The following is a 26,821-nucleotide window of genomic DNA, read 5'->3' on the forward strand; positions in this document are numbered from 1 at the left end:
CCATATTTTGAACGAGAAGATAATGTAATACCACTCTCCAATAGTCCAATCATCTCCTAACAATTAGATGCAATAAAAAATTATAAAATATAGATTACAAAAATGAAAAAGAACTACATACATGGTGTGTACGTAAACGCAGTGTTTTACACGCTGTATGTAAAAAGTCAAGTAAAAGCCGAGTAAAGGGTTATAATCAAATGGTAAAACCACTAATAATTAAAAATATATATATATCCCACTGGCTATAAATGCATATACGAAGTGTATCTACTGTTGGATGTGTATATCTTAGCTAGATATAAGAGAAGTGATATACAAAGAAAAGTTTTGAAAGGGAAAAAGGGATTGTGTGCTTTTGTGAGCTTCAGAGGTTGCTAGTAGAGAGAGAGAGAGAGAGAGAGAGAGAGAGATGGGGAGAGGTAGGGTTGAACTGAAGAGAATTGAGAACAAAATCAACAGACAAGTAACCTTTGCAAAGAGAAGAAATGGGCTTCTGAAAAAAGCATATGAGCTCTCTGTTCTTTGTGATGCTGAGGTTGCTCTCATCATTTTCTCCAACAGGGGAAAGCTCTATGAGTTCTGCAGTAGCTCTAGGTACACACATATACCGCTCAAGAAATGGCTAAAATATTAGCAAAGATTTCATCTTTTTGGAAATACACACATACCCATTTCTTGAAATTGTGTTTTCTTTTTGGTATCATTTCTAGAGATCTGAAAACCCAAAGGGGAGTGTGATACCAATTTCTCCATTTTTGGGGAGGAGTAAATATGGGTTTTCCGTTTCTGTGAATGTTTGTGTGTGTATAGAACTCTGTGCTTCAAGGGCTTGTTAGATCTGCAAGAGGAAAGCCATGAAAAGAAGATATAGTTTTCTTTTAATTTCTTATTATCAGTTTCTCCCTAGCTTCTTGTTTATATATGCGGTTTTTCTCAATTCTTGGATCAAGTCTTCACCTTTCTGCTCTTTCTACTTCCATACTAACACAAAATGGTTTTTATTTTTATTTTTATTTATTTTTTTATGTCTTTTTAGTACTTACTTTTGTTTTATTTTGCAGCTAAAATGGTCTGATCTAGTGATCTACAATGCATTAATCCCAATTTTCTTTAGTAATAGAAGACCTTCTTCCTTTTTGGTAAAGTTTAGTTTTGATCTTAAAGCTGATCTTAGGCTTTCTTCACTTTCAGCTATGGTTTCTTTCTGGAAATCATCAATTCCTTTTAATTAGGGTTCTTGGTTAAGGCTAGGGTTCCAATTTCAACTTTCTTTGCTTGTCTGGAACCCTAATCTTAAGGTCAACCAATTCAAGGCATGTTTTTTTTTTTTTTAGTTCATTCAAGAAGCTTTTGTGAAATCTTCAAACTCAGATCTCTCCCCCACCTTTGAGATATTACACAAAGTAGCTGGCTTCTTGAAATCTGCAAAATTTTTCCTTTTTTAGTACTCAATTTGAATGAGAGAAAGATGTTCCTTCAATACACTGCTGCAAAATCTAGACTGAAATTAGCTTTGAATTTGTTGGCAATTGAGTGGTTGAAGGCCTTAAACCATCATCTAAAACTAGGGTTTTGCTTTTTAGGAATTGAGATCATGGTTCCTTCCAAAGGTCCTTTGAGATCTCTCTCTCTCTCTCTCTCTCTCTCTCTCTCTCTCTCTCTCTCTCTCTCTCTCTCTCAGATCATTAACCATCACTTTTGAAGTCAATTCATGATGTCTAATCTGATCTTTGCTTTTAATTTGGATACAAGCAGTATTATGTCCAGTAACTTGAATAGTCTTGAGGTTCCTTCAGTAAATCCCCATATATCTTCAACTTTTAATTTTAATTTTAATTTTAATTGTCTCAAATTCCCACTCCTCTTTTATCTTTTCTTCAAAAAATGAAGAAAAATCATGTAAAAGGTAACAATTTTTCTTAGTTGTTATAAGCACAAGGGTGAGAATCTTGCAAAAATTACTGCTCCTTCTTCTTCTTTTGAGCATCCTTTTTCAGATCACTGTGATTTCCTTACCTGATTCATCCTTGTTCAGTATGCTCAAGACACTAGAGAGGTACCAGAAATGCAACTATGGAGCACCAGAGCCCAATATATCCACAAGGGAGGCACTGCAGGTAAAATCTTAATTATATTCCAACATATTTTGTCAATTGTTGTCATGATTCCTGGTTCTATGCAGACATTATCTGTTATCTTGATGGGACATCCTATTTCTGGTTTGCAATTCAATTGTTGTTTGTGTTTCAGATCATTTATTTCCATTCATTATATTCTTAAATTAAGTACTACACGGTTAACCACAACTCCCGACGGGATCAACCTATTAGCGTTCTTAGTTTGAGTCGATCAGCTGTGATCAATCTAAGCTAATTTAACTCTTTGTGATTTTTTGTTTGCTAAGATCACAAGACGAGATTTACCTTGTATACACTTTCAGATATTGGCTGAGAGTTTCTCTTGTTACAATTTTTTTTTTAAATTAAGTACTACACTTAATTATGGCCCGGTAATCTATATAGTTAAAATTTATAAACACGAGTATCAAAGAAAATAAATTCTCATAGTACCATATATAATGGTTTTGGATATTTTGTAATATTGTATCAAATGATTTTTTTTCCTTGAAAAACATAAATTTATCAAATAAAAATTATATTTATAATATATGACATTTTATTATGGTATAAGGAGAATGAGTATAGATAATAATTTATGTTGTGATGGACACATGATGTATCCCAGAATTCTTTAAATGTTCAGTGTATTATTGAGTGTGTTTTTTTTTTTATTGAGTGTGTTTGTGTTCATGAATAGCAATCATTAATTGCATACTACAGTTGACAAGTGGCATTTATAAAAACGAATGATTGCTCACCTCATTCCAAGATTTTCCAACATCATTGGACTATGCTTTGCCAAGAATTGATATTCATCTCTAGAGATAATATTTACAATATTTTTATTTATTTATTTTGTTATATTGCGGTCGGTGATAAATTTTACTAAATTTAATGTGTGTCTATATATATACACCTTCAACACAACTGAATTTTCTTTATATGTAAATAATAAGAGGACAATGTTAACACGGTTATGTTATATTATATAATTTTAAATATAATGGTAGTGTAACATTATATTTTTGGACTATATTAAGGTAATTTGATTACCTTCTACACTTTATATATTATAAGATAATCTCGGTAATGTGCTATACTTTTTCGTATTATAATATACACATAAATACATGTTTGTGTATTTATTTATTTATTTTATATGTATATAAACATATGCATATATTATGGGCATTAAAGAAAGACAATCTTTGAAAAGATAACTCTCAACTAAAGTTAATATTATGTTCTCTCATCTTAACCAAACAAATTGAGCAAACCCCTGATAATATGATAATTTTATAATGTCCCATGAACCAAATGCAGAATGCCCCTTTGAAGTTAACTTGCTTTTAGAGAATGTTTGGTTCTAGTCAGATTATATAGGTAAAATGTGAGTATAGTAATATTATATCACTTTATTTTATTCAAATTATGAAATTACCTTGGTAATATTATGTTATCTCAAAACTGATATGCCATAATATTCTAAAGTAATTTGAATACTTCCTTTTTAGTTAATTTTAAATTACTTTTCAATATTTCAAGTTTGTGTTTTCAAAAAAAAAAAAAAACATTTCAAGTTTCTCATTAATAATAATAATAATAATAATATACATACATACATACATACATACATGTGTCTGTATTTTTATATTTTTATTTATTAATATATACACATTGTTATACATACATTTATGTATAATTACACACACACAATAAAACTATGTCGAGATAATGTTGACTTTGTACCTGGTTTAAATTATATATATATATATATATATATATATATATATATATATATATATATATATATATATATATTAAATTGATGAATATAACCTAAAATATAATCATTAACCAAACAAGTTAATATTATATTCACACAATTCAAACTAAACACATAAGTTAATCTTACATTATCAAAATTTCACGTTATATACTACTCTGTACTATTAAAAAGGTAATTTTATTTCTTGAAGTAATTTCACATTCGGTGAACCAAGTATCCTATCAAAATGAAAGTGTGGTTAAATTGTCATCCATCATTGTTAGAAGATATACTAGTACTATGCTGCTCTCTTACCACAGTATAATATTAACATTCTTGCCTTCTTGGTGCGATGGATAAACCCTCAATCACAATATTACCTGTCGTTGATTAACTTTGTTTCTTGAAATGTTCATCAGTTTTCATTTGCATTTCTTTGTTTTGTTAAACGGCTTGTTAGTGCAGGGAGTCTAGTTCTATATCTGTTTGTATAGAGTGTTTTTCTTACCCTCCCTCTTTCATTTGTGATGCTTTGTATTCGGATCTTAGTTAATGATGTCATCTTTTATTTTCAAAAAGAATGAAAAATAAAAGATAGCATATATGCATGCATAAACTTCTTGTTAGGATTCAATTCATGTTTCCATTTTGATTCTTGATTTAATAGACTGTGTGTATTCTGTATGTGGTTTGGTTTGTAGGAGATAAGTAGTCAGCAGGAGTATCTGAAACTGAAAGGTAGATATGAAGCACTACAGAGATCACAAAGGTATACATACATCCCAACACAATTATGGCACTTTCATGTTTTCAGTGCCAAATTAAAACATGTTGTGGGTACAAGGAATCATCATCATCTTTATTTGTTTTTGTGTGATACCAGGAATCTTTTAGGTGAGGATCTTGGCCCATTAAACAGCAAGGAACTTGAATCTCTTGAGAGGCAGCTTGATATGTCATTGAAGCAGATCAGATCAACAAGGGTATAGTACTTCACCTATAACTGTATATATGTGCAAACTTTGATAATGAGCCCTAAATGGGCAATCAACATAATCCATGAAAGTCACACAGCTGGAAAATACTGAATTTTCGATCACCCAAAAGTGATTTAAATAAAAAGGGTTTTCGGTCAAAATCACTTTTGGGATTTGGACAATCCCAGCCAAGTTGGTCAGGCTGTTAACTTGGTAACCGCAAGATTACAAGTTCAATTTCTAATAGGAGCGGCCTATTGGCCTTCCTGGTTTGAGCCAACGGTGCACACATGGGATAGTTGTTGCGAATTAAAAATGAAAAAGTTAAATATATAGTGAAAGAATTTCTTATGAAATGACTCTACATACCCATTATTCCATATTGCAGACTCAATTAATGTTGGACCAACTCATGGATCTTCAGAGAAAGGTACACATTCTGAAAATCCCTACCAATCACATTCTTCCACCTACTTCATTGATGCATATCCCTAACTACTGTCTCTACAGGAGCATGAACTAAATGAAGCAAACAAGAGTTTGAAACAAAGGGTTTGTATAACCAACACTCTTTCCTCTTTCTTTTCCTCTGATAACCAGAGATTTGTGTATTCTTGGCACAAAGAAGCAATGGCTTCCTTTCCTTGAGAATTTTTAGCAGAATGGTAGAACTGCAGCATATTGAGTATTATATTAACAGTCAACTTATAATGACAGTTGATGGAAGATGCCAACCATTTAACTCTGGAATGGAATCCAACTGCACAAGAAGTGGAGTATGGCAGGCAAGCAATTCAGTCAGATGGTGACCATGGCTTCTTTCATCATCTGGAATGTGAACCCACATTACAGATTGGGTAAGTCTGAAATTTGCTTCATTTCCAGTAGTCATCATGTTCTTGATTTCATCATCACAGTAGCACAGCCATACATGTTTCACTTCAGGCTGTTTAAAGAACCAATTTTTAACCACCCCACTCTAGCAAGAAAACCAACATTAGGGGCAACCCCAGCCAATTAGGTTAGTCAGGCTATTGACTTGATAATCACAACGTTACAAGTCCGACTCCTAGCTGGAGCGGCTTAGTGACCTTTTTTTATTTGAGTCAGTCAGTTATGGACAACATAGGCTAGTTTACTTCTTTGTGGTCCTTTGCTGGTTAGGCTCACTGGCTAAGCCTTTATGGTTTGAGCCAGTCAAGTTAAGGGTAACTTAGGTTAGTTTACTTCCTTGTGGTCTGTTGCTGGTTAGGTTCACAAAGTTAGGCCTTCTTATTTTGACCTGGTTAACTATGAACCGTCTAAGCGAATTTACCATGTTTTACCTTATCCACACATTCGGATAGTGACTGTGGTTTCCTCATCTCTCAAAACAAGAAAACTAATATTGCAAAAAATAATTATTCTTTGTGCAAAGTAAGAAATTGTAAGATGTTTTATGATGTTCATCATCAGGTACCAGACTGATCATCATATAACAGTAGCAGCAGCAGGCCCCAGTGTGAATAACTTCATGCCTGAATGGTACCCATGAGAGGGGAGAGGTCCAGTGGCTTTGCTAATGCTGAATAAGCTTCATATGCCTAATGTTTTCTTCTTCCCATAAGATTCTACAACTGTCATCTTCTTCTTTTTTTCTTTTTTTTTTTCTTTACCTTTTCTCTCTTTTGTTTAATTAGTGATAAAGACATGCTTTTGATTCAGTGTTGTTATAAGACAACTGGTTAACATTAATTCTGTGTTACAGTAATGACCATAATAATTTTATTATTTTGAGTTCTTACCACTCTAGGTATGTAGTTATATAAACCAATATGGTTAAGATAAACTATTCCAGAGATCGAGATTAAATATAGTTTTCTTTATTGCTTACACATTTCATGAGGTGCAGACATTGTGGCTTTCTTCCAATATTTATAATGTTGAGTTGCCATTTAATTCCACTTAAGGATAAATGTAATTTTAGTCTCTCAATTGTATTTAACTAGTGATTTTAGTCCACAATTTTTTATCGTTGTAATATACAACCTTGACTCTTTAAAAAAGTTACAATTTTAATTCCTGGAGCAACAAAGCTATTAAAATCTATTAAAATTTTACTTAATACATGGATATTTTAGTATTTTTTTAATGTTTCTTTTTTAATTATAATATTGTTTAGTCTCCATATTTCATTTGTAAAATAAAAAACATGATTTAGTAGTGTCATGTGCAGGTAGAATAGGATGATGTGCCACAATTGTGAATAATATTGTTAAACCTCTATTTTGCAAATGAAATACTAAAACTAACAATGTTATACAGAACAAATATAATAAAATCTTAAAATATCCATGTGCTAACTATTAAGTAAAATTTTAATAGAGTTTAATAGTTTTATTGCTTTAGGAGTTAAAAATGCAACTTTTTGTAAGAGTTAAGGGTGTATATTGCGATGGTAAAATGTTATAGACTAAAATCGTTAATAATGAACAATTGAGAGACTAAAATTGTATTTTTCTGTTCTACTTATCTTTTTAAATCTTTATAATACAAAAATAATCTCTTTAAAACACAACCAGCAAAGTTTGTTGAACGGTTATTTTGGTAACCACAATGTTCTAAATTTGAATTTTCATGAGAATTGTTTATATATTCACATTCTCGATTTGTTGGTTTATCTCTCTTGCCAACTACCGTCACAAGCCGAGCTTCACTCGGAGTACACTTGTAAATCAAATCAATTGAAAGCCCCAACACATTTTTCTTATATAAGTGTTTCACAATGAACATTTTTTTGGGTGACAAGGAAATCCGCAACCACTATACGATGGTGTACACAGAAAATTCCCGGTGCATTTCTCCTATAAAAGTATGTCATAACGAACATTTTTGGTAACCAAAAGGGGGGAGGGGGACTTAATTAAGAGGGTCACACTTGTGTGAGGTCGTATCACGGATCTTTATCCTTGAGATCGATCGGGTCAAGATGAAATGTAATACTTTATTCATGTTTTAGTATTGCGTTTATTAGTATGAGTATTACATTTCATCCTAATCCGACCCGTCTCGCGAATAAAAATTCGTGAGACGGTCTCACACAAATTTTTGGCCGATGAAGAAGGTATCCATGCACAAAATTAGTTGCAATAAATTTTATTTTAAATATGAATGCTTAATTTGACATAAACAACTTTTGTTTTCCAAAGAAAAAGAAAACTTAAATTTCTAAGGATGCCAAAATATCCGTTCTTCCGAGTTCCGATCCACGTGAGTCATGCTTGACGGCTGCGTGACCTATCCATCATTACTGTCTTTCTTTCATTGCTACAAATTGACAACCACAAGGCCACAAGGGACACTTGAGAGATGGGCCAACATCAAAGCTGTACGTGTAATCTCAATCTTTCAGTTGCTTTCCCGGAATAAAATTAATGTACCTAATAACTATAAGATTTCATTAGTATTTAACATGTTACATGTTAGCAATATTAAAGTTAATTAGAGATAATAAATTGTTAACAATGTGATTTATCAATTTTAAGAAAAATTAAAAATTCATTAAAAGTGTAATAAACTTTTTCAAAAAAAAATTAAATTACAAAGAAATTTATTAAAGGAATAAGGTTTAAATTGGATGATGATGTGGCATTTTAAAATAAATTTTTAATAATAAATATAAAAAATTAAAAAATATTAAATATTAAATTTTAAATATTATTTTTAATATTATTTTTTTAATATTTTTTAATATTAATATTTTAATATTTTTAATTAATTTTTATTTTTAAAGTTTATTATTTATTAAATATTAAAATTAAAAAATATTAATTTTAAAATTTTTTTAATATTAAAAATGGTTTAATATTATTTTTTAATATTTTAATTAATTTTTAATTATAAAGTTTATTATTAAAAAAATATTTTAAAATGTCAACTAACCATCCATGTAAGCAGGCAACATGATGAAATGGAAGGTAACCTGTTATCAGGTGAAATTGCATGCATTTGAAGTGTTCAGTGGCCTAATTACACATTTTTTTTCGTTCTGTGGCCTAATTGCACTTTCAGGTTACGTTCAGTGGCCAATTTGAGCCTTATTCCTTTATTAAAAATAGAAGTATCTACATAACATAGGGTTCAGAAAGTCAAATAAAACTTGAATATAGGCACCAAGGCAAATTCACAAGTTGCCTTCAGTGATAGACAGATTAGCAATGCTACAAAATAGACTTTTGTCTACATATAACTTTTCAAAAATGTCACATCCTTCAATAATTATAATGAACTATTTCTACATTTTTATCTAATCTAATAGTGATGTAATTTGTAAACGTGTCATTATTGTTCATATTTATCAACTCTTTATAAATTTATTGATTTATTATCTACTAATTAGATAAAAATTATTTTACATTGTACAAATTTAATGAAATTTTTTCATATGGATAACATCATTAATTTAATTTGTTTAAATTATTTTTATCATAAAAATGATACTTTTGATCTTTAAGATAATAATTTCGATAAGATATTAAAAAAATAACCTTAAAAGACTATTCCAATTGAGTTACTCAAACAATTATTTAATAATCATAAAATTTTAAATTTTATTTTCGCGTTGCCGTATTATTGGTGATTTGAATTTGGTCCTATTTTGTTCATGGAACAGTGACCACTAATCCACCTTACTAATAACTTCGTTTTCAATTTCTGCACTTTATGTCCCCACCATTTTTTGCTTTAAACACTTTTGTATTCTTTCAATCAAGGATTTGCACTTGACTCACCATAAAGATTTGACCCATTTAGCTTTATTATTTTCCATTCCCATTCTTTTTTAATGCTTAATATGTTTTTTTTTTCTAAAAATAATTTATTTATCTAAATATTTAAATTTCCCAATAAATATGACTCTGTATTTTTTTAAACAAATCTAATGTACAATAATTTTAGAGGTAAAATAATCACTATTACTTTATTGGTAGTGTAAAGTTTTACTTAGTTATTATTAATTGTCTTATTTTATGTTTGGTACTTTATTTATAATTTAAAATTTTACATGATTTATATTAATATTATTGTATAAAATTTTTATATTGTATATTAATATCATTTTTATATAGATTGCGAGTTTTCTCAGTGTCATAGATCAGCAACGAAAATTTATACGGAGTATGTTTAAAATTATCTTTCCCAAAATATGTTTAAGATTATCTGTTCATAACTACTTTCTCAACCTAATGAAGCACAAAGAGTCAACAATTGCCTCCATTAAGGCTCAAACCCACTCCCATCATCCATGTGGGAGTGTTAATCGGGACATCGGATGCTACTAGACCACAAGTTCTTTGACATGTTTAGGCTTATCTGAAAACACTAAAAAGCAAAAATGTTTGTTTGATAAAATTAAGAAAAAAAAAACTGAAATCATTACCTTGACACGTCACTTCAAATATAAAAATACAAAACCCACGCGCCTCGGCATAGGGAAAATATTAACGTATGGTCACCTTAGTTTAGAGGCTAGAGTGGATAAGAGCCCACGTCAGTTGGCCCCACGTTCTGAATTTTCTTCCTATAATAATTAGTGCGTGAGGCTCACTCGCCCTTTAAGACGTGGCAATGTGCCAACAACATCTCCCTCCAATCCTTTATCTTCTTCTTCTGGATAAAGCAACCAAATGATACTCACACTGCACGCAATAAATATTTATTCAATAAATATTTTGGAACCTATATTTTGCTCTTTAGTCCCTATTCCCATTTTTCTTTATGGTTTCACCCCAAAAGTTTTTATTACTACATCACATTGCAAAACACCATTTGAGTCAACTTTATAACACAATTGTTCATTACTTTCCTATCTAAATCAATCAAATAAGCCGGCCAAACACCTTGTACTCAGATGACATGTAATGACTCTCTCATATGAGAGGTCATGCTTTGTGCTTCAACAGGTTGAGAAAGTATAGATGAACAAATACTATAATGTAATAGAGTCAATAGCATTAAAAAAAAATGTCATAGGCCATAGAATTCAATCAATTCATTTAATTAGTTTTAAGTTGAGGAAGATGAACTCATTATAAAAAAACAAAATTATTTTATAAAGTCCTTTCTTATTAATGAATTTTAATTCTATACTTGACGTCACATAACATATGGACTCGCGTATTAAAAGTTTGAGTAAATAAAAAAATTTATAATTACTGTCAATAGTGTGTACGGAATAAATTTCACAACTATTATCGAGAATATATAGTAATTGAGGGGTTGAGGAATTACGTATAATTGAAGGGCGTAATATTATTTGAAGAGAAATTCTGCCTTTTAAAAATAGCACAGAAGATATAGATATTAGATAGAGCTGTGTTTGAGAGAATTCTCTCACATCCTTCTCTTTCTCTCTCTTGAATCTTGATCGGAACACCACCGCCGCGTCTTCATCGTTTCTCTCTCTGATAAGGAAGAGAAACAGACAAAAAAAATTCTCGGCGAAGAATTCTGCAATAGTGCGTGAAATTTTTGCAAAAGGATAAACATCAAATATCCAATCCTCCTTGAGGAAAAAATTTTATCCGTTTGCCTCGATTTCCGCAATATTTATATATTTCTTTGATAATTGTTCGTTTTTTTTTTTTCCCTTTCGCTAACAACTTTCTCGGAATCTCGTTTCGCGGATTGGAAAGAAAAAAAAGTGAGAAGATGATGCGGAGGCAGCAGGATCAGCATTCTAGGGTTCTCTACGACCTCTCGGCTATGGTGCTGAACATTCTCCGAAACCCGCCGACGCCGATTGAGTTCAACGACGACGATTCTCCGGCGGCGGATGAGACGGTGGTGCCGGGAACGTCGGCGGCGGTGCAGGCGAGGATTCAGCCGATTCTGCAGCAGATAACGCCTGCCGGATTTGCGTCGTTTCTTTTGGGGATTTCCTTGGCCTTGATGCTGTGTGGATCCGTGACTTTCTTCATTGGATTCATGATGATGCCTTGGGTGCTTGGCCTCGCCATGGTTTTATACTTCGTCGGGGTCGTTGCCAGCTTGTCCATGCTCGGACGCACCATTCTCTGCCATATATCGTCCTCGTCAAGGAAAGACGCTCACTGTAAGAATCTCTCTTGATTTTTAGCCGCTTTTGTTATAATTTTATTCATTAAGTTTGTGAATTTCTAATTGCTCTGTGTACCTTTATATTATTGCACACAAAGGAATCTATTTTTGTGAATTTCTAATTGCTCTGTGTACCTTTATATTATTATTGCACACAAAGGAATCTATTTTTGTGGGTGCCTGTTTTCCCTCTCTGCGATATCTTTTCCTAAATTAGATTTGTTCTTATGGTGAAAACTGAAAATCAATTGAATAACCTACTGTCCTGATCTTATATGTAATATATACAGAGTATATGTTAATGCAAATTTGTAGAGAGTAGTGCTCTTTAAGTTGCTTCATTTGTTCAAATGGCAATGCCTGCCATTGCAAACAATTCATATAGAGCATAATTAACAAGTAGTCAAGCATGGTAGCCATGGCACAGTCTTTCCTTTCCATATGAAGTTGTTTCTGTCCCACAACAGAATTGGTTGCTGGGCCACATTAAATCCTATTATGGCAGTTTACTTTTGAATTTTGATTGGATTCTAGTTTTGGTACTGTAGTATTTGATACTATTGCAGTTTACTTTTGATTGTGTAATAGTGTAGTTTTGATACCATATCCAAGCTACAGTGTGCTGTTACCAGTACTAAAACTATAAACTATACAGAGGTAAAGACATGTGCCAAGAAAGTGTGTAAGGTGCACGTGTTGCACTGTTGGCTGTAGAAATTGCCATATAAGTGAGTATAAGCTCTTCTCTTCCATTTTGACTACTGTATGCTTTCCCTTTGCAGCTTCTTGTAGTTATATTCCTTAAAAATCACATTTTTGAAAATGAGGAAATTGGCAGAATGAAATTAAAAAGTTGTCATAATTGAATCATGGGTAGCAAAAGAGAAATTCTTGGTATGCTAGCTTTCTGTTATTTCTGCCCCGTGGCACCATGCTGAATTATTGACTTGGTCTTCCCCGTCCATTGGGGTGAAAGTTTTCTACTTTTCTTTTAATCCTTCTGTTTTGTGTTGTACTATTATAGTTTTGGCTAATTGGATTTCATTGCCCTTCTGGTGGTTTCTTTCTTTACTTAGTTACTTAAATATGCACTCATACTTGTTCTTTGTTAGAAAGATGTTGATGGATTAGGTTGTGTGCGGCTAAATGTATTCCGTTTCTCATATAAATGATTTGTGTATGTGGATTGAAGATTCTGAAGTTGCGTAAAGTTTGTGCTTTTGTGAGATTTGCCATCATCTCTTCTCGACTCCCTTGCTAACATCGTATCCTATGATGGGTGCAGCCTGGAAGGAGCTTATGTGAAGCATTTGGATGAAACAGCACGATATGTTTTTGTTTTGGGTAGGCGGTGCTTCCTGCAAAGCTAATTGGATTAACGCAGGGGCTGTGGATATGTATTCTACATATATAGCAATCAAACTTACAATGCACCTCTACGGCATAAAGTTATTATTTTGATCTTTTGTTAAAGGTGAAGAATTCTACACTCGAAGAAGCCGCGGGAAAGAATATCATCAGATTAGCCATTACCACATATATATATATATATATATATATATATATTTTGCCATCTTGTTCTGTAATCTTTTTATGCGTTTGTCTCTCAGAAACATAGATGTAATTCTTTCCTCCCCTTCATCTGTTTGATTATTATGTCATGAATGAAAACGAAGCACTCCTATATATACATCATGTGTGCTGTTCATCATCATCCCAGCAAGTTGATTAATTTCTAGTAAGATTTTTCTAATGGAGAAATTTTCATTGTAGTATAGCAGAATGGATTCATGTATCATAATCAAACCAAGAAACAACCAACCTTGCAGTGTTATAACAAATAGATACTTGGGAATGGGAAGAGAATAAACAGAAAAGCGAAAACAATAACAGTAATGTCATCCGATCAAAATCACAAAGTATATGAGGATTTTAGCCGGTGTAGATGTGAAGATGAACGACAAAGAAGAAAAGCGTGATGAGGCCGAAGAAGATGATGGAGTGAACGATAACCGAGAGGCCACTGATCTGCATGGTGCCGAACTCCACCACGCTATTCCGGCCCGGGAACTGAAACAGCAGGCCCGGCATGAGCAGCACGAAGAGCACCACCGCGATGACCACCGGCCCCCAATCCCCCGACATCTCCGATCCACACCCACAAACTGAGCCTATTAGAGTTTCAGTCAGCCTTGTATATATAGAGAATTATTACGTAGGGTGTAAGAAAGGCATGCATGAAAGTGGTGGTGGAAACCAGAGTGGCAGAAAGCTAATTAGGAAGGATATCTTAATTAGCTTTGTGGATTTGGTACGTTATGGAGAAATTGTTAGTGTATGGAGACTTTGGCTGTCGTGTGCACCTTCTTTTTTGTGTCGTCATGCAGATTAGACACTGCAACACAAATCCGTTACTTAATCCTTAAACAACACGAACTATAACGTAATAAATCAGAAACATAAATGAGAAAAAAAGATTCAAGATGACGGAAGGCGTGAATTAGATCATTTGTGTGTGCATGAAGACTAGAGTTTGAAAGGTTGATTAATTACGCGATCGCGAGGATATATGCAATTTTGTATGGTATCTAGAAATTACTCGCGAGGATATATGCAATTTTGTATGGTATCTAGAAATTACAAAGGGTATGGGTTAGGAGTGACTATACACACATATAAAGTAGTAGTAGATCATATGAGTTCTTTGTAAGTTTTGTATATAAAACAATACTTATTCGATATGAGTTTAATTTTTTAGACCCAAAACTCATCAATCATACGTTATCACCTAATTTTTTAGACCCAAAACTCATCAATCATACGTTATCACCCAAAAATGTCCAATTCACGTGGGGCAAGTTCGAGTGAATACCCACACTTGATGGGGTCGCGAGGATATATGCAATTTTGTATGGTATCTAGAAATTACTCGCGAGGATATATGCAATTTTGTATGGTATCTAGAAATTACAAAGGGTATGGGTTAGGAGTGACTATACACACATATAAAGTAGTAGTAGATCATATGAGTTCTTTGTAAGTTTTGTATATAAAACAATACTTATTCGATATGAGTTTAATTTTTTAGACCCAAAACTCATCAATCATACGTTATCACCTAATTTTTTAGACCCAAAACTCATCAATCATACGTTATCACCCAAAAATGTCCAATTCACGTGGGGCAAGTTCGAGTGAATACCCACACTTGATGGGGTCGCGAGGATATATGCAATTTTGTATGGTATCTAGAAATTACTCGCGAGGATATATGCAATTTTGTATGGTATCTAGAAATTACAAAGGGTATGGGTTAGGAGTGACTATACACACATATAAAGTAGTAGTAGATCATATGAGTTCTTTGTAAGTTTTGTATATAAAACAATACTTATTCGATATGAGTTTAATTTTTTAGACCCAAAACTCATCAATCATACGTTATCACCNAAATTACAAAGGGTATGGGTTAGGAGTGACTATACACACATATAAAGTAGTAGTAGATCATATGAGTTCTTTGTAAGTTTTGTATATAAAACAATACTTATTCGATATGAGTTTAATTTTTTAGACCCAAAACTCATCAATCATACGTTATCACCCAAAAATGTCCAATTCACGTGGGGCAAGTTCGAGTGAATACCCACACTTGATGGGCTTATTTGAATGTTTAAAAGGCTCACTCAATTTAAGTTCAATCTACGTACTCTTGACCAATTCATAACTTTAAAATTACGTTAGTTATGTATAATTATAAAATTAAATTAAATTTTAATAGGACAGGTCGTTATTTTGAAATCTTTTATCTAGCGAAAAAGAATTATTATTAAACACTAATATGTTTTTATTTTTTTTTTGTTTGATAAATCTTTAAGGAAAAAAAATACACGTAATCAAACATTAACATCTCTACTTTAATTTTTTATTTATTATTGGAAGTCTTTATTGTCATTGCTTTGAAGTTGGGATTGAAGGGCCCAAATGCCCAATCGAGTTTTTATAAGAAAGCATTGCCTTTTATTTTTAGATTTTAGAGTAGAGTTATCCTCATTTTGGTCATTCGATTATTATTTACTTTTGTTTTCAAAAAAAAAAATTATTATTTACTTTTCGAATTTAATTTACAGCTATTAATTTTGTTATATTTGATATATAAGTATTTTTGTTTTCATATTTAGTCATGGAGACAAAATCTTCGACAACTATTTACTGAAGAATGTTAATTTTTTCTCATATGAGATCGCTACTAAGAAAAGTTGTTCATTCAAATCTAAATATACAACACTATTACTATAATTTATCCTTATAGCAACTCTGAATGAGAGAAAATTTACATTTCAAGTAAATGATGGTTGGAGATTTGACCGACAAAACAAAATGTGACAATAAAAGTATATTTGTACTCTAAATGTGACAAAATTAATAGTTGAGAACCAAATATGAAAAAATGAATAATTGTTCTATAACTAGCAATAACTCTCCTTTAGAGCAATATTATACATACTTTCACTTTTTATTTCATTTTCCACTCTCCCCCGCTCTCATGGCACACTTTGATTCATCCAAAAAATTGAACTATAATTTTGATTCCTTTGTTTTCTCTCTCACTCTCTCTCTCTTTGAGTAAAATTAAACACGTGACGAAAGTTTAACTCCTTTAAACTACACTTCATCATTTTCCTATGTTTTTTTTTTAATCTTTAGATATCATGCAAGGGTGAAATATGAAAATTGTTCAAAATCGAACGATCTCATTTGATTATGACTGCTCCACCGTTACATGTCTGATAGGGAATATACCATGGACATATGTCCTACATATTTTGTACATATGTCAGTATATTAGTACGGGTATTAGCCCTACATAAGGGACCTCAGTCCTTCATGAAATGAGCTTTTTGGCCCTCTATTCTTCTCTCTAGAACACTAAAAAGCTATGACCTATATTCTCTTTAAATTAATGAAGAACAATCAATAAAGGGGAAAAACTGATAGCCAATTTTCTGATCTACACTATACTTTGCATACAATTCCTCTACATATTTTGTCCGCTTGAGTACATGAAAGAATTAACAACATCAACATTAGTAAAAAAAATTATTTTCTCATTATTTTAACTTTGTATTTCATTTTATTTTATAGAAAAAGATAGAAATCATCCAACCAAATAAATATCTCACTTTACTCAAGTAATTTGTGTTCGTTTATTTGTACACAATACGAGATTTACTTAAAACGTACATCATGCATGATAAGACAAACTTTATGTAGAGCGCACGTTCAAATACTGATTCCCAGCTTTTTAATTAATTAAAAACTAAACAAAAATCAAATATTTTGAACCAATAGGAATGCTTAAGATTTATCTAAGGGTAGGGCCATATGTTATCAAGGGATTTATCAAGGGTAGGGCCATATGTTAAATGTGGATGTCGGCCAAGCCCTTACTAATCGCGTAATTAATAAGCATGAGAGTGACATTAGCATACGAATTTATTAAACAACATTATTTTTAGGTACTTATTGATGTTGACTAGGATGTCATTTTATTTTTCCCCTAAGTGTCGTGTAAAATGTCCCAAAATGTGTTGTTGCGTCTGTAGCTTGTAATCCTCTCTGATCTTTTTGGACATACATTATAAAATATAAATACCTCCACTAATAATAAAAGCAACCTTATCTTCGTGTCTGATATATAACTCAATTTTGTCACATGATAATGATTCATTATCTAATCTCTTAGCTTATATTCCAAACATGAGGCTGTGTTTGCTTCCAGTTCTTATATCGTGGACCGCGGTCCTAAAACGACGTCGTTTCAGTAAGTGGAGATGGAGTCCGTAATTGACACTACAGTTCATCTCAAAAGCTACTGCCTTACATTTGTTTTGATATTATCGAATGAAACTGTAGTTATATCGAAATGTAACTGTAGTTGTGTTGAAATGTAACTGCAGTGTATATGAAAAGATACTGAATAACAGTTTCACATTTGTGTTTTATATTATCGAATGAAACTGTAGTTATATCGAAATGTAACTGTAGTTGTGTTGAAATGTAACTGCAGTGTATATGAAAAGATACTGAATAACAGTTTCACATTTGTGTTTTTATATTATCGAATGAAACTGTAGTTATATCAAAATGTAACTGTAGTTGTGTTCAAATGTAACTGCAGTTGTGTTGAAATGTAACTGCAGTGTATATAAACTGAAAGTGAGTGGCGCGAATTCATCCGTCTGTTTTCATTAATCAAAACGACGTCGTTTTGATGCGCGGTCCACAATGCATTGTGGACCACGGTCCACGATATAATTTGCGGTTTGCTTCAACTCGTATTTTTTTTCATTATTTTTTAAAAAAATTATACTCCGTAATATTATACACCTGAATGTATTATATGTTTTCATTTATTAAAAAAAAAATTCTTTGATTGGTAATTATACATTGACATTCCTTAGTTTACTCGAGAGAATAATACCAAATATAAGACTTAATAAGAAAATAATTCTATATAGAACAAATTGTACTTTTGATTCCTTTGACTATATATTGTACATTTGTACATGTATCAACTTTGATCCTTGATATTTTTAAATTAGGTATAGTATTGTCAAAGCAGGTCGAGTCGTTCTATTACATACCTAATTTCTGACGGACTTTTGTAGACCGACCCACGGGCTAGGGTTCATGCAACTCTAACCTGACCCACGCAAGTTGGCAGGTCCGCAGGTTTATATATATATGGTCTGACCCGCGGGTCATCTTTTTTGTAGGGACGGTCCACTTTTGTCATCATAATTGACTCCTCCCAACCCGATTTTTTAATGTATGATCAATTTTGGAGCAACAGTCCTAATGTAAGAACAATTATGATCGGATTGAAAATCGATAACAAAAATTTAAAAAGTCAATGATAAGCTTAATATTAAAAAGATGAGAGCCAAATTCAATTCCCAACTAACAAATAACAATTGACAAGACACATCCTTCTGCCATGGAAATATGGAAAAGAGAAGCAATTATTGAATTAGGGAAATAAAGTACACACAAAACATGAATGCTGATAGCGACGAGGTAGCTAGCTAGGTAAATGAAGTAACACACGACAAATGAATGAATTAATTAATGTAGGTAGAGATGGACTTTAACGGCGAGGAAGAAGACGGAAACCAGAGCAAAATAGAGCAAAGCATGCACCAAAACCGCCACTCCACTGGTCTGAAAATTGCCGAACTCCACGCACCGCCGGTGGCCGGGGAGCTGGAAAAGCAGCCCCGGCGACAGCAGAACGAACAGCATCACCGACACGAAAACCGGGCCCCAGTCTGCTGCCATGCTTACTAACTATCTGCTCTGATATGCTCTAATCTGCTTAATCAAATATGGAGTAGTATTATTGCGACAACTCTCGTACGTTTAAGGTAATAATGGTTGGGATTTATAACAAACACATGCTGTGTCGCATGTGCAGATTTCTGAAGTCTGAAGTAGCAGTGCAGAAACCATTGGTCGGAAGAACAGCAGTTGAGGTTACTTTGATACTCTACAACCGACCCATTTGCCTACCTTAATTAATATTTTCTTTTTTTTCTTTTCTTTTGGTATCACATGGATCCGGAGTGAATTAACGATTTACTATACAATTGCATTAACAGTTCACTTATTAACTATTTAATTTATCTCATTTGTTGGTTCACAAGTCATACTTGACAATTGACATCAAGCCTAACTATTATATTTTTTTTCATTTATTTTATTTAACATGATGTGTCTATAGTATAATGTTTATATATATTAAATTTTATTTTTATGAACATATAAAAGGAACATTGTAAACATACTATAGAGTGAATTAAAATACATATGATATATATACATTTAATTTAGTGTTTATGGATATTATGTGCCGGGGTGTTTGGTTGGAATAAAGCAAATAGGGGTAAATGAATTGTAATTTCATGAAAACAAATAAGATGAGAATAAAGTATGAATTTAAATTTTATTGTTTGGTAGGGATGAATAAAATTACTTGAGAATTGAAAGGGAAAAAATGAATAAAGACTAAAATGTCTTTTGTGTAATAATAATAATAATAATAATAATAATAATAATAATAATAATAATATGTAATAAGGGAAATAATTCATTTGGTGTGGAGTTCCAATTCCATAGGTTGTGGAATTTCAATTATGTGTGGACCTAGAAATTGCAATTCCTTCTATTTAACTAAATAATAGAATTTTAAATTTCATTAAATTTGGTATGAATGGAATTGCACTTCCATCCTATCTAACGTCCTGTTAATGTTTAAGTTTGTGCACATTGAACATATATTATTAACGTAGTACATGATAAATATTATTAAATATAATCACTAGTTAACACTTATATAAAAGTAATAAAATAACGTCGTTTTAGATTAGTGTCTACCATACAAGGTGGACTCTGATTCATTATATATATAATTTGTCATCTCATTACACACTTGTCAAAAGTAGCAATTATATAAAAGTGAACTCTAATTTTTGCTGCTGGCCAACTAGACTGAGAGTTGCTCTCATGTAATTTATTTTTTAAATTTTTAGTAATGTACAAAATTTGTCATCACTAATTGTGCAATGAATTAAACATGAGGGTAAATCGCATTTGAAAGATTCTATTAATAAATTAAACTCGACTAAAAGAGTATGTATTAACAAAAATTGAACTCATAATATTTAGATATAAAAATCATACTATACTTACTTGGTCACTCCTGACAATTTTCATATTTTTTTGGAAAAAGTGTCAAATAGGCCACTGAACTTATCGCTTTTGTGCAATTGGGTCATTGAACTTAAAAAATGTGCAACCATCAAACAAGCAAAATTTGTGCAATTGGACCATTTTTACAAAAATTTTCTTGTAAAATCCAATTATATTATTAACATATATATATTAAGAGTGGCATTTTCTTCTACCATACTAGTTGAGAGTCAATATTGAAATGTTTTAAATTCAAATTGAGTTAATTTTTTTTTTGTAAAAATGGTCCAATTGTACAAATTTTACTTGTTTGATGGTTGAATTGCACACTTTTTAAGTTCAATGGCCCAATTGCACAAAAGCGACAAGTTCAGTGGCCTATTTGACACTTTTTCTTTTTTTTTTTCTTTTAAATCAAGGTGTTGTGCACAATGAATTTCCCACCATAGAACTACGTACCTCTTTAATTTTAAATTCATTTTAAGCTTATGAAAATGTCAATACGTTCCCATAGCTGGGTTCTTCAATAAGTGATTAGGTTTGAAAATTTAATTTGCAATTCAAATTTGACAAAAATTACAATTATTTTGTGGAAAACAATGATCCATCATGTATGATAAGGCAATAAATCACGATTCACATTGTAATATTGACCATTAATAAATGGTTATTTTTAATATAATGAATGTTCATTATTTTTTAGTATATTATCAAACAATAAACTTTTCGTATATAAATATTGTGCCTTCAGAAAATGAATATTCAATGAATTAAAAACAAGCATTTAGTATATTAAAAATGTATTTAAGTTTATATCAGTATGTAATTTACCTTACAAAGTGAATCATGGCCCATGGTATAATTTTTTTGGGTGTAACTCAGGGTCTCCACCGTGGCTAACCCCTCGCTGGATTGTAGGCACCTCTATAGGCTGCTCCATACTCAAAGCCAAAAATCAAACCCTTGACCTTTGGTTAAGGATGAATGAGTCCCTTCCACTCAACCACACCCTCCAGGTTTGGTCCATGGTATAATGATTGGTATTGTAAACCTATATACATAAAAATAAAATAAAAATATTGCAAGTATATAAAAATGACAAATGATAGTAAATTTATGTAATTACAATAGTGAACTTATAAACTCATAATAGTAAATTTATGTACTTACAGTAATGATATTCATTAAAATGTATGTACCTAAATTAATGACTTATGTATCTATATATAAATTTATTTTTTAAAATTTTGAAACAAACATTAATATAGATCTTGTTTAAAATATCTCAATTAAAACTTTTTAATGATATATCTTTTATATATTAACTAGTATTTTCGCCTGTGCGTTGCACGGAATGGATTTGTTATAATATTTAAAGAATATTTGGATCAATATACAATTATATATATTATAACCTCGAATATTATATAGCGCAATTGATGAAATTGATTTGATCGATTATGTTTTCTGATATTTTCCTTTGAATTAGAACAAATAATTGTCCAATTACCCGGGCGTGGATAAATTTTTTTTTATTATATATTGAGATAATAAAAATAAAGATGAAATTATAAAAAATTCTAATATTGAACGTGTACATTTATTTGATTATAAGATTAATACAAAAATATTACTCAATTAACTGAATAATATATGACTTGTTTGTCTAAAATTATCTTAAAAAGATCTATAAGTAATATGACCTATATAATTATATTATGACTTATATAATTATATTATTACTAAAATAAATAAGAGAAAATGAGAAATAAATTAATTGTAATTATTATAAAAATAAATTCAACGACCAATGCTTAACTTAATTATCATAATAATTATTAGTCAATTACACTAATATATGTGTAATTATACTTTTATACTTTAAGTATATTCATTTTCCCCATATTGCATTTAGTTTTATCTTCCTCCTCCACATTTTAATGAATTAATTTTGATTATTATAAAAATCTAACAACCCATGTTCAATTAATTTTTTTAAAGTTTAAATAACTTAGAGTTTTCAAAAGGAAAGTATAATTAACTATTAAAGTTTTTAAATAATTTTCAGTCAATTAGTAATATCATTTTCTTTTCCCGATAAATGATTTTACTTTTGTTAATAGTGTTGATACGTGAGTATACATATTATCAATTTATAGATATTAGTTAATTTCTATTTTACATTTTCTTAACAAATAAGCTTTATTAATTATTTGACCAATAAAATATTTCATTAATTGACTACAAAAGTTTAGACGGGGAATGAAATAGGAGGATTTTACTTTTATATATAGTATAGAATATAGATTACGATCTTTTTATATTTTAAATCAATTAGTAATATCATTTTTCTCGGAATAATGGTCAAATAAACCACTGAACTACACACAAAACTGCAATTAGGCCATCGAACTAAAAAAGAATGCAATTGGATTCCTGAACTATATAAACTCATGCAATTAAGTACAAATTGACATGTTTTTTTTTTTAAAAAAAAAAGAGTCCAAATTGACCTGTTTACCTACAATTGTGATGACATGGTGGTTACTAATTTTAAAATAAACTTTTTAAATAATTTTAATTAAAATAATTAAATAATAATAATAATAATAAAATTAAAAAAAAAAAAACAGACGTCTCCGGCAGTACTTCTATTTTTTTTTTAATTATTAGTGCCGATTGTTATGTGTAAATTAATATCAGGCAACCTTATCTAGGAAAAATGAAAAGAATTACGTAGTAATATTTACCTAATTTTCGTTCCATTTTTAATTGATGATGTAGAATATTATTATTGAAATATTTCCGTTTCATTTTTAATTTCCGTTCCTTTTTTAATTTATCTTTAATATTGTTTATAATATGCCTTTATTATTTATGATGTAGAATGTTTTCCTTTTTTAATTAAATTGCAATGATATGACCATTTCCTTTTTTCATTTTAGTTAATTATGGATATTTTTTATTATTTACAGTCAATTATTAATATTCATTTCCTTTTATATATTCAATCAATTAGTAACATCAGATTCATTTTTAGTCGATTTTTTTTATTTTCAGTTAATTAGTCAATTAGAATAATAGATCCACTGGTATTTTTACCTAATTTCTGTTCTATTTTTAATTAATGATGTAGAATATTATTATTGAAATATTTTCATTCTATTTTTAATTTACCTTTACTATTGTTTAAAATTTAAAATATGCCTTTACTATTCTTATGTTTTTATATATAGTATAGATTAATATTATGCTAATTATGACGTCCATGTATTATGAATAAGTATGGTAATTAAGGAGTATATATTATAATTAAAAAATAATGTATATTTTAATTTCGTTTAATTATGGACGTAATATGTGTATGTTTAATTTTCTTTAATTTTATCCGTAATATATATGTGTATGTTTAATTTTCTTTAATTATGTCCGTAATATGTGTACCATTAATTTCTTTAATTGATTAGATAAAATTACGGCAAGTATAAAAAAATTTTTAATAAAAGTATAATGTTTGAACTAATTTCTCAATGACCATAATTATTAAGATTTTATTCCAAAGTAACCATTAGCATAATTTTATATGTGTAATAATCTGTGAATTGAAATAATTTACATAATTGTATGGACGTAATAATATGTGAATTAGCATAATAATACGTGAATTGAAATAATTATCATAATTTTGTTAATCTCCTCTAATTATGGATGTAATATGTGTATTATCAATTTCGTTAACTGATTTGATAAAATTTATATTACAAACAACAATATTAATTCATTAGTTGTCATAATTTTTAAGATTTTATTCAAAAGTAATCAAATGAAATGCACGGGTAATTGACATTATCTGAAGTAAAAATATATAAAATTATCGTAAGAATGAAATCTCTATGTTTAATGACCATAATAAATTTAGATGTTAAATATAGTGTAATTACCACGGATTATTTAGATGGTAAATAGTATATGGTAATTACCTATATAGATTAGCATATTAAACGGATCAACATATGGAACAATGTTATAAAAAAGGAAGGAAGCCTTTTAGATAAAATATATTAGGAATAATATCAATTAAATAAAATATCATAGGAATTTCTCAATTCTATATTTATAATTACCTTTATAAACAGATTTAATAGGAAAATTTAGTTACAAACTTATATTAAGAGTTATGGATTATTATTATTATTAGGAAAATTATATTAAGAATTTTAGATTATTATTACTACGGAGTATTATATTTTTTTTTTTATTATTATTATTATTATTATTATTATTATTATTATTATATTAACATAATAGATTTTAAATCGAGGCTACAAAATTTAATATTATTATTTCATTTATTCAAGTATAGTAATCACCATTTTTTAACTAATAAGTGTGAATTAGTATTGTGCAATTAATGATAAAGATTAATAATAATTGGAATCAACAATCAATGATAAAATGACCAATGTTTAGCTTCCAATGCACCATTTTTTATAAAATGAAGAATTGGAATGGTAAAACGAACAATTGGAATGAATAATTGAGGATTTATTCAAGTATAGTAACCACCATTTTTACCAAATTACATAAGCATCCGTAAATGGGGAAGATCAAGATTGCAAATTCTACAATATATAGATGAGCATCCGTAGATTGCTAGTTATTTTGCACAGTACAACTACAAAGATGAATAGTTAAATAATATAATATTATCATTCAAAATCTTGTAATACAAAGTTACAATACAATGTTTTTCCATTAGAAATTACCAATCAAAGTAATGTGATTAAAATATATAATTATAGAAAACATTTGATTGTTCACTACAATCACTCTGAAAATTGTAATTTTACATACGTGATACGCCCATGGCAAAATTGGCCTAGCTACTTGAAACCTTATCAGCAAAAATCAAAGCATATTGAGCTGTTAAAATCAAACTAAATCACAGTACTACAAAATACTCTATGGAATGCAGACTACACCATAAGGATCTCCAACATGCAGAATGAATCAACTAAAAATTAAATCATACCGCATACCATAACAATTCGACGTGTGTTAAAGTTCGATCTTCGACTTCGTAGAATTACATATTATAGATCTCTAACTAATAGTGAGAGCACAGATATTGGTACGTTGTGAGAGAAGAGTTATTTCTCATCATTATATAGTGGAGTATGGAAGATTTTTCAAAAGGAAAGTATAATTAATTTTAATTTTATGTAAATATAGATGATTGACATGTAAAAATTTTACTACAATATTATATAATTTTTTCATTCTAATATAGTTAATTACATGTCAATTATATAAATATATATAGATATATAGATATAGATATAGATTATCATATCACTAATCACCAATCACCAATTAATTAATTAATATCAATATCAATCTATATAAATATAAATATTAATATATAACAATATTACCATATCACTAATCACCAATCACCAATTAATTATTCTTTTTTAAAATAATATTAGTATTAATTAATATAGTATATATTAATATATTAATATTAAGAATAATACCATATACCATATTATCAATTATCAATTATATATCACCAATCACCCATCACCCATTAATATTAACAATATTACCATATTATCATATTATCATTATCATATATTACCATAATAATATTATAGGATGGATAATTAATAAAATAATAAAATAATAAATAAATAAAATAAATGATTTTACCAAAATACCCCTAAGTTTTGGGGGGAAAATTTGGGAGGAGGAAATTGTTTTTATATATATTATAGAATATAGAATTATAGAATTATAGATTATAGATTATAGATTATAGATTATAGATTATAGATTATAGATATAGATTATAGATTTAATTTGTAAAAAAAAAAAAGGTAAACTAATATTTTGAAAAATGAAATTAATTTCATCTATTGTAATCATGGGCAACAGCAATTTTGGGAAGAATTACATCCCATCTTTTAAATGCAATAATCCTTAAAACCTTAACAACATGATGCTTAAATTAGTACACTTATCACCTATGAGAGTGTCAATGTGATTAATTTGATTTTTTTTTCCCACTTAATCAAAAGTCTTGAGTTGGAGCTCTTCTTAATGTT

The 26,821-nt window shown here is 29.9% G+C and overlaps 2 protein-coding genes across 3 annotated transcripts; both read left to right on the plus strand.

The window, feature by feature from the left end:
- Positions 1-315: 315 nt before the first annotated feature.
- Positions 316-6,638, plus strand: LOC116002581 (agamous-like MADS-box protein AGL9 homolog). The gene is made up of 8 exons (XM_031242746.1): positions 316-597; positions 2,039-2,120; positions 4,593-4,660; positions 4,775-4,874; positions 5,257-5,298; positions 5,379-5,420; positions 5,586-5,725; positions 6,324-6,638. Exons 1-8 carry the CDS (start codon positions 413-415, stop codon positions 6,400-6,402), a joined length of 738 nt encoding a protein of 245 aa, XP_031098606.1. The 5' UTR covers positions 316-412; the 3' UTR covers positions 6,403-6,638.
- Positions 6,639-11,153: 4,515 nt separating this feature from the next.
- Positions 11,154-13,677, plus strand: LOC116002334. Of its 2 annotated transcripts, none has more exons than XM_031242447.1 (2): positions 11,154-11,958; positions 13,156-13,677. In XM_031242447.1, exons 1-2 carry the CDS (start codon positions 11,556-11,558, stop codon positions 13,170-13,172), a joined length of 420 nt encoding a protein of 139 aa, XP_031098307.1. In that variant the 5' UTR covers positions 11,154-11,555; the 3' UTR covers positions 13,173-13,677. The 2 variants fall into 2 exon arrangements, with proteins under 2 accessions (XP_031098307.1, XP_031098306.1); XM_031242446.1 differs by having other exon boundaries at positions 11,161-11,958; positions 13,249-13,677.
- Positions 13,678-26,821: the final 13,144 nt, after the last annotated feature.

Source organism: Ipomoea triloba, chromosome 13, assembly GCF_003576645.1.
Source record: "Ipomoea triloba cultivar NCNSP0323 chromosome 13, ASM357664v1".
NCBI classification, from domain to species: Eukaryota; Viridiplantae; Streptophyta; class Magnoliopsida; order Solanales; family Convolvulaceae; genus Ipomoea; species Ipomoea triloba.